This window comes from Lagenorhynchus albirostris, chromosome 8 (genome assembly GCF_949774975.1).
Source record: "Lagenorhynchus albirostris chromosome 8, mLagAlb1.1, whole genome shotgun sequence".
Lineage (NCBI taxonomy): Eukaryota > Metazoa > Chordata > Mammalia > Artiodactyla > Delphinidae > Lagenorhynchus > Lagenorhynchus albirostris.
In genome coordinates, this window is record NC_083102.1 from 36,964,932 (window position 1) to 36,978,302 (window position 13,371).

The following is a 13,371-nucleotide window of genomic DNA, read 5'->3' on the forward strand; positions in this document are numbered from 1 at the left end:
CTGTTAGCCGCGGCTCGCGCCCGTTTCTGGAGCTCCTTTAAGCAGCGCTCTTAATCCCCTCCTCTCGCACCAGGAAACAAAGAGGGAAGAAAAAGTCTCTTGCCTCTTTGGCAGGTCCATACTTTTCCCCGGACTCCCTCCTGGCTAGCCGTGGTGCACTAACCCCCTGTAGGCTGTGCTCACGCCGCCAGTCCTCTCCCTGCGCTCTGACCGAAGCCGGAGCCTCAGCTCCCAGCCCCACCCACCCCGGCCTGTGAGCAGACAAGCCTCTCGGGCTGGTGAGTGCTGGTCGGCACCGATCCTCTGTGCGGGAATCTCTCCTCTTTGCCCTCCGCTCCCTTGTGACTGTGCTGTCCTCCGCGGCTCTTAAGCTTCCCCCCTCCACCACCCGCAGTCTCCGCCCGCGAAGGGGCTTCTAGTGTGTGGAAACCTTTCCTCCTTCATGGCTTCTTCCCACTGGTTCAGGTCCCATCCCTATTCTTTTGTCTCTGTTTTTCTTTTTTTGCCCTACTCTGGTACGTGGGGAGTTTCTTGCCTTTTGGGAGGTCTGAGGTCTTCTTCCAGCGTTCAGTAGGTGTTCTGTAGGCGTTGTTCCACGTGTAGATGTATTTCTGATGTATCTGTGGGGAGGAAGGTGATCTCCATGTCTAACTCTTCTGCTATCTTTCCCCTCTCCCGTCTCCCCATCTTTTGCATTGCCATTTTTTTCTGTTTCCAAGCTTGAATGTTACTCTCTCAGAAATGCCTTCTATAACCACTTTGCCTTTATTATTTTTATCTCAGTCTCTTGTTTATCTTCTTTATAACAGTTATCCCAATTAAAAGAGGAAAACTGTGGTAGGATACTCAAGAAGTTGTAAACATTGATTAATTCTAGTAAACAGAACTCAGTAACTGAGGTAGGGAAGTACATTTTCCTCCATAATAGAACCTTTTGTATGTATGCATGTACTACTTAAAAAATTTTTTTTACATTTAGTTAAATTTAAAATTGCCCAGTGTTTATCAGACACTCAGTATCTGTTTCACAAATGAATAAAAAACACAATTATCAGTTGTTTGCCTCAAGTTTGTTTCTTTGGTTTCCTAGTACCAAATAGGAAAAAAAAAATTAGAAGGTAAAACAATTTACTGTGTCCTAAGGAGGTTGCATTATTTTCCTAGCTTTGAGATTTAAGGCCCTAATTTATGTGTCCAACCCTCACTGTTGGACTCTTAAATGCTTTGGAGTTTTTCACATTTATAAGTAATAATGTGTGGAACGTCTGCTGTATTTTAGAATATGTCTTTAAAGTAAAACCTTAGAGTGGGGGAGGGATAAATTGGGAGATTGGGATTGGCATATACACGCTACTGTATATAAAATAGGTAACTAATAAGAACCTACTATATAGCACAGGGAATTCTACTCAATACTCTTAATGGCCTATATGGGAGAAGAGTCTAAAAAGTGAGTGGATATATGTATATGTATAACTGATTCACTTTGCTGTACACCTGAAACTAACACAACATTGTAAATCAACTACAATAAAAATTTTTTTAAAAGCCTTAGAAATGGGATTATTAAGGGAGAATGTGAGCTTCTTAACGAATTTTGCCACATTAACAAAATAAAAAGCAGCTGAGATTGTCATTTTGGAATAAAACTTGGGGCAGTTTATTGAGGACATCAAAGAAAGATATCAAGATTTTTCGAAGGTTTGGAACCTGTAGATTCAGAACTTCAGTATTAATTAATAAAAGTGGGAAAAAGATGAAGAAATTGTTTGGGGATTGAGTGGAAGAGACTGGTTTTAGAATGTAGGTTTACTTTCACAGTCTCTGTGTGCTCACGATAATTGCTGAAGTTCTCATGCTCTATAATTACCTATGATATTAAGTTTAATCCCTCTCTAATTCTCACCTAGACTGTTAAATGTATCCGTAATATGTATCCTGCCAAATCTTCCTCTGTTGTACTGCCAGAATCCTCTTTCCCAAATAAAAATCTGTTCTTCATCTCACGCCCCATTTCAAGTTTTATTGATTCATCAACTTGTGATGCCAGCTTGGCCCCTTCCTGTGGTGTTGCAAGGCAAGCTTCCAAAATCTGGCCCAGTCTCCCTTTCATTGCCTCTCCCTACATTCTGCCTTCAGCCCAACATAACCCTCTTTGGATTGTGGTATTAGTAGCCACACAGAGTTGTGATACTGTAAATGTTCATACCCCAGAAGTGAATGCCTTTATGACAGTTTTATTAGAAATCGAACTAGTGATACAGCCTTCAATAATTTTACTAGGAATCAGAAGATCTCAGTGATTTCAAAACAAAACAGGGCAAAGACATTTCTTTTACCCATTCTGTGTGTTTCTGTCTTTGCTCACAACTCCATGCTGTATTTTGTGTGTCCTCTCCCTACTCTGTTCTTTAAAAAAATGACCTTCTTTGATAAGTTATTCCCTGCCTTTTTTCATTTAGATTTTGCCATGTTATATATGATGATTTTTTTTCGAATCTTTTTAGTCTTGTTCAAATACTCCCATTTTCTAAAATGAGTTTTCTTAAACTTTAGAATATTCTGGCTGAGTTGAGATAAAGAGCCTAATTCAGCGTTCTCTATTTGACACTTTATTTTGAGAAAAAGTAAATGAAGCAATTTTTTTGGTCTTTTCTTAGCATGTGGATATTTTTAAATGCTGAAAATGGAAAGAAAAGACCATTTCAGTTTGATCATCAAACTTCATGAAAATTCTGATTGAGAAAATTAAATGAGTAAGGATTAATAGATATATGCCAACTGTATTCTTTGTTTCCTCCCCCATACGTCACTTCAGGGATTTGTTTGTTATTAGTTTGGGTTTATAATGTGACCTTTGGATATCCCACTTGTGAAAATATTTTTGCACTATTAGCACATCTATTCTTAGCTCAGATGTTTTTAACACATGTATTTTTAGAACATATACTTTAATATTCTACGATTTTTCTTCTATACTTGTATAGAAACTCAGGAGAATTAAAAAGAAAAATGTAATTGTGTAATGTTAAGTACTTTTTACATTTAAGTCAGTTATTTAATCAATATTGTGACTTTATTTTATACTTTAATTTGGCACATTTGCAAATTTTTTGAAGCAAAGGACAGTTTTTGAATTAAATATTGATGAGATTGATAGTTCTTAAATACTATATAAGTAGAGTAAATTTTTGCTCAGTTAATTAATTTACCCATTTACAATTACAATTTAATTGTGCACTGAGGACACACTAGTGTATATTCTTCAAAGACTGCTTGTGTTATTGTAAAACAATTGGGATTTCAAGGATTTTAAAATAAATTGGCTTTTGAAACATGGTAGACTGACTCTTGTAATCTCCCCTTCAAACACATAAAAATGCTGGATAAATTACAACTAAGACGTGCTAAGAAATAGAAAATGAAGCTTCAAAGAAAGGAAGGGACATCTTGCTGACGTTAAGAGGGAGCTCCATACCAGAAGTGTAAACACTCAAATAGGCACTCCAACAGGAAAGGGGGGTGTGAATATAGGCCCTGATGACTGGGGGCTTAAGTTTTAAATGTCTCATGGAAGTCAAGACATGATTTGTTATATCTGCTCCCTCTCCCTCATTGCTGATTATTTCACGATTGATTGTTGTTTTTACTATCATTTTATTGTGACTCAACTTCAGTGGGTGTTGCTTTTTTTCATAGGAATCCCCTGCACCGTGGGTGTGAAAGTGGCAGTATGGAGTGATTATACATTTACTGTTTTCAGGCTACTCAACTGGGACCAGTTACTTACCTTGGATTTTATAGCTATGGATTTTTCCAAACTACTGAGTTAATTTAGCTTAAGCTTGGAGTTTCTATCTCACCAGAGAATCATGTACCCTCATCACCTTTTTAAAACAGAGAACAGTTCTTTCAAGCCCAGTATTAGAGGACTTACTTCTAAGCATTACTTGTATATTCTCTAAGCTATATCTCCTAGAAGTTCAGATAATAAACTATCAGGAAAAGACTAAATAAAATGTAGAAAAATAGGTTCATAATGAAAAAGAAAACATGAAAAAATGAACAAGGAGAGTTTCAAATTCATGCATCAAAAAAATATTGAACATCTGTATGTCTGCATTATTCAAGGCACTAGTAATACAGCATTTAGGAAAGCAAATACAAATCTTTGTCCTCTTGGTGCTTAGCTTCTAGTGGTTAGAAAGAACTAAATAGAATTTCTAAAATTGTTTTAAAGAAGAAGTCATTTAAGGAAAATTAGTGCACTGCTTAAATACCAAATGAGCACAAACTGAAAAGAGAAAGAATAATGTGATATAACAGCAGTGGCAGTGGTAGTGTAGTAGCAGCTGCTAACATTTTTGAGCACTTCCTTTATACCAGGTATTGCCCAAAGTATTTTATGGAGTTGGTATCATTATCATCTTTATTTTAAAGATGTGGAAACCAAAGCACAGAGAAGTTAATGCTGAGACAGGGTCATGATGCTGTATGATAGACTTCTTAAACTGCACACTTAATCACAACATGTATTTATCAAATATATTTGTCACTATTTTCCATTTTTGTGTTGCTATACATTTGCAGTTAGGTGTTAATTGGTTCATTGGTGGCAAAATGGCTGATCTAGTCTAAACTTAATTTTGCCTGCTACTTAATAAAGCATGCTGTGCTTGCCTTTTTTTATGTAAAAGTGCAGAATTTCATGAATTTCAAAAGAATCATCTTATAGAGTGAGTTAGCTCCGATTCCTAAGAAATTAGAGTTACCAAAAAATCAACCACATTTGGTTTAACAGATACCAAGCCTTTCTTTCCTGTAGTTCTGCTCCGTAAGCTGAGTTTAATCATGAAAAACTGTTTTGTGACTCTAGATTAATTAATGACTATGCCTCTGTTTAAAATTAGATATCAAATCTTTGTAATTGGGTCTTAAACATCTAGACTGATTTTTAAAAGTTTTGTTTCGTGATTGTGTCTTCTAATAAGAGGAACATTTCCCCCTTAGCCATTTCATTTTTGGGATTTATATTAACAGCCAGAAAAAAAATTGATTGTGGAACATTATTGATCTATTTTGTGAAATTAAAAATTTAACGTAATTTTTAGCTTATTGGTTGTCATAACTCCCAGTTTAAAAAAAAAATCTTCCCTGCACTTTCAAATTCCCTCAATCAGTCATAATTTTTCCTTTTTTAATATTCCTATCATGCACTTAACCCTTGCTGCTTCATATTCTACTTACGTGTGTCTGTCTTACTTTCATTATTGGATGATCAGCTTCTTTGGATCAGAGACCCTATTGTGTACACCCTTATTTCTCACCCTCCACCTTCCACTCAAGCGGGAAGTTACTGCCTGGCCCAAAGTGGGCAGTTTGAATTGCGGAAGGAGTAAGTTAAAGTGTGCAGATAAAATTTTAGAAGTTGCTCCAGCCCCAGATGTAACAGGTAAGGCGAGGACAGTGAAGTATGACAAGAAAGAGAATAGGAAGAAAAATACTGCACTGTGAACATACCTTGTATCATAAGCTATACTCCTGAAAGGATAGGACTAAATCTCAGGTAATTGGAATGGGCGAATATTTGATAAGTCTCCCCTTTGTAGTGAAGAATAGTTTCTTTGTCTTCATACATTATTTGTTATTGTCTAGTGAGTCATTTAGCCAACCTGTTCATTTTAGTCGAGATATTTAAGAACCACTATAAAAACAGGATCAGGAGTTTCCCTGATGGAAAAATAAATAGTATTGCAGTGGCTCTTGGTGGGCTGGTCCCTGTAGATTCACTACTATGTCATGTTTCTTTGTCTTCCTGAAAGTACACCCCCTCTTTGATGTTTCTTTGTTAAGTGTTGTGGTTTTTTAATGGAAATTGAATTGATGATTTGGGAAGAGCCAAGTACATTGTGGTCAAGCCCTTGGCCCACTTGACCTTTCCAGTTCTTGATTCTCGGTGAGTTCTTCATTCTGAAGAAATTGGGTCACCTCAACAATACCTTCCCCTCCAAATTGATATCAGTAGGCCAGACAAATGAAATCATTATGCCTGGGGCTTTCATCTATATCTTTCTAAACCTTCAGATTGAAAACTACCATATCTTCTAACTGAATTTTAGAATGCATTCAACTGTTGAATGCCTAATTTTCCTTTTTCCCCTCTACTATTTTGTCTGTTTTCCCCCTGTCACTTCCTCATTGCCTTCCCTTATCCATTAGCTGGCTCCTTTCTGTCTGTTGTCTTCTACTTGGGTCCTCTCTATCCTCTTGCCTTCTCTCATCTCAATGGCTCTGGCTATCTCGAGAACATTGATGCATTTCTTTGTTCATGCTTACATCTATCTGTCTTTCCACAAAACTTATTTTTTCTCTATTTCCTATCTTTAATTGTCTTTAGAATCCACATTGACTGAATGCCTTTCTTTTCTCATTGTCTTATCCTCTGCGTTCAACTTACGTAAAAAATAAAATAAAATAAATCACTGATGGTTAAATGAATTCTGGCTCCAATAGAGCAAAACAAGAATTCTGGTCAATTTCCTTCCTCCAGTCTCTACCCTGAATAGCATGATCTCTTTGTTTTTTCATTAGTGTTTAGTTCTTTTCTTACATTGTACATCCACATAAGGTTGCTAGTATCTCTGATCAGGTCCTTTGATGAGAAGTTCTAGTAAAATGATCTGTCCTTGCAAAACATCACAGGACCTCAAGAATTGTGTTTAGTGCTTGTGATTCTCTATGTGAAAGCATTGCTGATAGTGCCCTGGGGTACTAGAACAGTGTTCTACCCAGCAGGAGGGATGGTTATTACATACTGTGTCTGGCACACACTGCTATTCTACAGATATCAGCTTCTGCTGATGTTCATAATGATGATGACAGTGTGGGTGAGTGTTTTGAAGGCAAAAGGACAGAAGTAGGAGGAGAACAGAGACACCAGTAATGAGGTGGGGGTACCGGGAGAGCGTGAGTCAGGAAGAAATAACTGCTGGGACAGATGGATTATAACGTGTGTTAGTTTATCTTCAGTCACCAGCCTCTGGGTTTTAAAAGGAACCAGTAGTACCACATCCAAGTTGTCCGCATCCAACCATCCAGATGACTCATTCTCCCCTGCTTCATTCCATGTGGCTATCAGAGGACTGACGCTCCTCCACTCTGTCACCCTCAGTCATCCATCTCGTGTGGGCTGGGGGCAGGGAGGGAGCTAAAGGATAGTTAGGTGAAAATAGGATGAAGATTTAATTAAAGTTTCTGAGTGCCTGCCAGATTTAATCTAACTCTCACAACTTTCTGACACCAGCATTCTATTAGATCCACACACCAGAGGACACAGTGATGCAGCCACATCCTGCCCTTCTTTTCTTATGTCATTGCTTTTTTGGGTATGCCTCATCTAGGTCAGATTTGAATCCCAGGAAAGGCTCCATCTTCTTTCCGAGCCTAGTACTTTTTTATAAAAACAAATTTTCCTGATGTTTTACCCACTCTATTGAAAAGCAAGGAGACAAACCAACAAAACACTACTTTTGTTGTTGTTTGTTTCTTCATTTTACTGAAGACAAGTGAAAGGAAGATTCCAATCTAGATGCATGGCGAATGTCTTGCATTTCTGTTGCATCCCAGCATGATTGTTGCCATGCTTATGGTGTATGTTTGCAGATAACATTGTAGTGCTGTGCATTAGGAATTGGGAGCGACTACTTCCACAATAGTATGTATGTAACTGAGTGAAAAGGGTGATAAGTAATGATGTAGATGGAGGATCTTTGGAGTACAGATTTATCATTCTCTTGATCCAGCATCCAAATTCATTTTAAAATTGAATTCAGGTTAATGATGATTGAAAGTTTTTAAAAAAATAAGTCACCTTTGACTGGTTTCATTTTCTATCACTAATGTAAGTGAGGGACTTTTTTTTTTTGTCTTTTTTGTTTTAAAATAATAGAAAAAAGGAACAGGGAATTAAAAGACTGCAAGAGAAATAGCATGTTGGAAATAGGCAAACATAAGTATTCAAAAAGATAGGGCATTAATTTTTTCCTATAGCTAGAGTTGGGAGAATAAGGTATGAAAAACGTATCATTCAATGTCCTCAGTATATCCCGCTGTGGTAATGTCAGTATAATTGGGGTAACAAAAAAATTTAATTTTACTATTTTACTGACTAAATTCCCTCTTGTTTATCAAAGTGGCCTGCATCCTGCTCAATTCTGCTCAGTAGAAAATAATGTGATTATGAGTTTCTACTGTATATAATATTAAGAATATAATGTTGGTTTTATTACAATCACCTTTCTTAAATTTTTTTTTAAAAATCTCTGAATATCCTTAAGATCCTTGAATTTTTATGTGTTTAGCTTTGTGTTCATGTTTATGACATTTGATTAGTAATTATTCACAGGCCTTATAGAGTTTTAAAGAAATTAGAACTCCCTTTTTAAGATCAATATCTTCCAGGGCTGGATAGCCCCTGCCATTTGCTAGGCTGAGGTTGGTGCAGGGGTGTTTCTGTCTGGCAGGGTGCTGGAGAAGCGGGTGATGGGACTGGAAGCCAGACTTCCTCTTCTTAGTGTTCTGTTCAGGTTTTTTTCTAGCTTCTTGGAACCTTCTTTGTAAGTGGAAAAACTCAGGTAGTCAAGTTGGAAAAGTGTTCTCTAGATATTTGTCTTATAGATTCCATTAATTTTGTCTGAATATTAATCTTCAGTTTAAAACAATGATACCATAGATTTGGGCTTGTTGAAACAATTTCAGTTTCTGTTCATGTTGTTTCTGTCCTTTTTTTTAACTCTGGTCTCCTTTGTTTTAGGTTTAGCAGTTTCCCTACAACTCTTGCATGGAGACATTGAACAAATCAGAAGGGAATACTCATCAGTATTTTCTCATGGAGTATCCATCACCCGGAAGTTGGGTTTTTCTAATATTATTATGCCTGGTAAGTGACTTGGGATGCACTACGTGATGAAATATGGCTACTTTGTCTGCTTTTGACGCTTGAGAAATTTTTCAAATTGTCAGCTTCAAAGAGTTCAAATGGGCCATGCTTAAGAATAAAATGAGATATTTAATTCCTTTTTAAAAAAATCTTTACATTTTTATTATATTAGGGTGGATAACTTGTGGGGGTCATGGTTGCATTTCATTATGGCCATAATAGGAAAACTGAAGTTGAATACAGAAAATATTTTACCCTCTGGTGGGAAGTGTTATTGAAGTCACTTAGGGGAAATCCTTACAGGTTTTGGCAAGAACAGTTATTAAGCAATGGCTAGCCTTTTTTGGAGGCTTTTTCCACCAGAGATATGTACGTATGTGTGTATATAAATAAGCAGCCATGTGCAAACGCCATATGTATTTCTATACATCTCCTCGTTCTATTTGTATATATAAATCAGATCTATATTAGCAACCAAAAGAGACTCCAAAAAAGTGTTTGTTTCTGAGTGGAAATGGCAGAAGTTAAGGAGATTCACACCAACAAAGTAAATGCCAAGTAAGTCTTTCTCAGGGCTCTACATCCTACTTTCCACAACCAAGAAAAAAAAAAATAGAAAGACCAAATAGTCTCAAATTGTCGACAGTATTTTTAGAAATGAGATCCTTTAAATCACTGTTTAAATCCCATGTGTAAAAAGCAAGCAATGGAAGTTGCATCTGACAGGCCTCTGGCGCAGTTATGAGACTGATGGTAGGACTGTTGTCCATAAAGACCTAACATGATGCAGAAACTGACTGGCATTGACTGTCGCGGCATTTTGTGATCTCCTGACGGAAATGCATTCATGCAGGAAAGCCTAAGAGAACAGCCTGGAAAGTTTCCTGAGATGGCCTGACCTAGCTTAGGGACCCAGTCTGCCTGAGCATCTTCTGTTAACTATTGTCGAAAATGACTGTTTACAGCACTGTTTACTTGGTGGCATGTTATTCAGTGGCTCTTGCAACCATTCATTATTTCCTTCAGTTGCTATAAATAGCTGGTATTTCCTCTTTAACAAAAAAGAAAAAAATTTCATCCCACTGGGAAGCAAATTGATGGGTAAATCTAATATAAAAAGCATATTTTAGAACAGAATGCAGCCAGCTGCTAAAAGAATTCCTCAGCCTGGTCTCTGAGCCGCATCATTGAGAAATGGAAAAATATTAAGCAACATGACACTTCACTGGCTGAATAATTGTCTGGGGTGTGCTGTGCTCATGCAACTCTTGTCTGGCTTTAATGATGAAAATGAGCTTTCTGTGGAATAAGTCTCACTTCTGTCCCTTTCCCACACCACGTTATGGCGAGGTTCATGCTGACCAGGGAATCAATCCTCCTAGACACATGTCTGCAGTGCCCAAGACTGCAAGAGATTTTTTTTAAAGCACTTTCTTCTTTTTCTTCTCTCATTTTTTCTTCTTTGGCTTTTGAGTCTTTCAAATTAGATGGAGAAGGGAAGGATGTGTATATTAACTTAAACAGCTGAAACCAACTTTACAACTCAATGGAATGTTTTACGTTGGCAAACCTAACAGCCATTGTTTTGTTTTCCTTTGTTATTTTTTAGAATTTTGACTTGTCAGTTAATTCTCACTGGTGGCTCTGATGAAAACTTGAGCTGAGTTTTCAATAAGAAAATATATGTGAACAGCATTTCTGATCCCAGTGTTATATTGACAGTCTGCTAGGATGATGGGGTTTTTTGTTTGTTTTCCTTTTGTTTTTCTAGACTTGTCCTTCAGAGTTAGTATTGTGAATAGGGGTCAGGATGGGTGAAGCACGTGTTTATACCTACAGGACCTTCATTAACTTAGTTACTGCCTTTCTGCAGAATGAATTATCTGTGGTCCTGACACTAACAGGAACGTACACAAAACTCTTCTTGAGGATCACAGAATGTCATCAATGCCAAACTCTATTTGGGATGGGAAAACCGTGTAAACAGAGATTCTCCCCTTGGTCTGGCTTTTGCATGGGCTGGTCTCGGGAATGTCACCTGGTATAAGGAGACTACCTGCCCATGTGCTTTCGGCCTGTCATGAAGTCCTCCGAACCCTTCCTGTTGCTAAGGGTCAGTCATTCAGCACTTTATTTCTTAGAGTACCCAGTTTCCAAAGAAGAAAAGTTACCCTCTGTGAAGCTCCATCACTGCCACCTACGAACCAAATAACTCTACAGAAAGTTCCATGGTCTGGCCTCTGAGCCCATGAGAGGGAGGGCAGTGAAAATGTTTCAGTCAATGCTCTCCAGTTGAAATACAGTGCGAGCCACAAATGTAATTTTAACTTTTCTAGTAACCATTTTTAAAAAAGTAGGAAGAAAGAGATGAAATTAATTTTAACAATATATTTTATTTAACCCAATGCATCCAAAATATCGTTTTAATAGGTAATCCATATAAAAAATTCATAATGAGTTATTTTACACTATTTCAACCTAAGTCTTTGAAGGCTGGTAACTACTATACATTACAGCACATCTCTTTCCAGCCAAGTCACATTTCAAGGACTCAGTTGCCACATGTGGCAGTCGTTATGGGATTGGACAGCCAAGCTTTAAATGTCTTAACAGACTGTACAAAGCAGAGCTCGAGCCGTTGCTGAATATCAGGAAGGACTAAGTTTCCATCCACCAGACGCTTTGGAACAAAGCTGGCTGATGTGTCAGGAATGTCATGGGAGGTGAGGCGGTGTCCTCCTCCCACCCTAAGGGTCCATTCTTATTCTGAGTTTATGCTTCTTTCTAGGCAATCATCATGGTCTCCCTACTTTATCCTCCCTACCTGTACCCTCTCTCCTGGAGACTTGTTGTCACATATCAACCGGTAAAACTATCCCTCTTTGTTAAGGAACACCTAATTAATACCTTCCATTGCATTCACTTTTAATACATCTTGGCAGTTCCTAATCCTAAAAAGAATTAAGGAAAAGTGGTGGACTGATAGGGGAGGGAAGGGTTGAGATTTGGAGGCTAGAGGCTCACACTGAAAACGATGAACAGAGCCTATGTTTCAAATGGTTGCCAGCAGTAGTAGCTGTGATAGTGATTTCCAGATTTGTTTAAGTTTATTTTACAAGTATTTTCCAGAGTAAGCCTGCTTTTCCTTTGGTCTTTAGGCAATAGTTCAAATAAGTCAAATTTCTATTTGGTTAAAGTTGACTAGATAGTGATTTATAAGACTGGGGTAAGAAGAATGTTGTAGAGATGTTCGCCTCCCATTTAAGAAGATATATAATTTTATTCTGTTAAATATATATATTATTATTATTATTTACCACTTACTGATAGAGACATGTACATCACCAGATGGAATTGCCTCAAATAATCCTTCTTTTGGAGAAAGCAAGTGGGACCCTGCTTTATTTGATGTTCCCTAAAAATATATCGTAAATCTAACCAAAGCTCACCACGCCCCAGTCCAAGTCACTGGACCTCCATATCATATAGGTGCAACTACTCTGCTTAGATCTGAACCCCTGATCATGTCACCAAGGAGTGGTGGTCTTTCACCCAAGGAATGCCACAGTGACCAAAGAGAGGGGGAGGCGTGTCACCCTGAGGTTGGATCCCAGCCCCAGATCACATTGGGGAAGAGGCTGCTGCCCCCAAATTATGAAGCTTACATGCCCCACTTGCCCAAGGGTGTAGGATTTCCCCAACAGACACTACCAGAAATGCATGTGTTGTCCTAGAGTACGAAGGGCAGCCCATCCCTGCTCCTGTCTTTGTGCACCACTGTCTGGAAAGTCCTTCATGGCTGCTGTTGTATCATTTGCCATTGCTTGCTTGATAGTCATAAACAGAAATTAGAAAGCTACCCCCTCGAAAGTTTAACATCTCAGAGTATTCTTTTAAAATAAAGCAAAACAAAAACGAGAACAGATATGTTTTACTGAAGTGTACTCTATGTGAGAAATCCAAGGTTAATTTTTCATCCCATGCATAAGTTTTCCCTGTGTGTGGTCTGCCTTGATTTCCTGTTACTTGTGAATCTTGCCCCTATCCCTTACCCTGCCCCTCCCCGCCTCCACCGCTGCCCTGAAGGTATCCTGAAGTAGTAGAAGCCTAGGTGTGAATGGCATATTATATTAGTTTCCTATGGCTACTGTAACAAATCGTCACAAATGGGGTGGCTTAAAACAATGCAAATGTACTATTTTACAGTTCCGGAGATGGGAAGTTTGCATGAGTCTCACTGGGCTAATATCAGGGCGTCAGCAGGGCTGCATTTCTTCTGATGCATTCTCTAAAGGAGAATGCATTTTCTTGTCTTTGCCAGCTTCTGGAGACTCCCTGTACTCTTTGGCTTATGGCCCAACATCATTCAACCTCTGCTTCTCTCATCATATCCCCTTCTCTGACCCTGACCTTCTGCCTCCCTCTTATAAGGA

The 13,371-nt window shown here is 38.1% G+C and overlaps 1 protein-coding gene across 1 annotated transcript in view; it reads left to right on the forward strand.

Moving 5' to 3' along the window:
- The window catches only part of DOCK4 (dedicator of cytokinesis 4), a 486,038-nt gene that overhangs the window by 295,462 nt on the left and 177,205 nt on the right, over nucleotides 1-13,371 (forward strand). Inside the window, exon 13 of the mRNA XM_060156832.1 lies at nucleotides 8,813-8,938. Within this exon, the coding sequence (XP_060012815.1) occupies nucleotides 8,813-8,938 (126 nt within the window). The remainder of the gene's footprint in view (nucleotides 1-8,812; nucleotides 8,939-13,371) is intronic.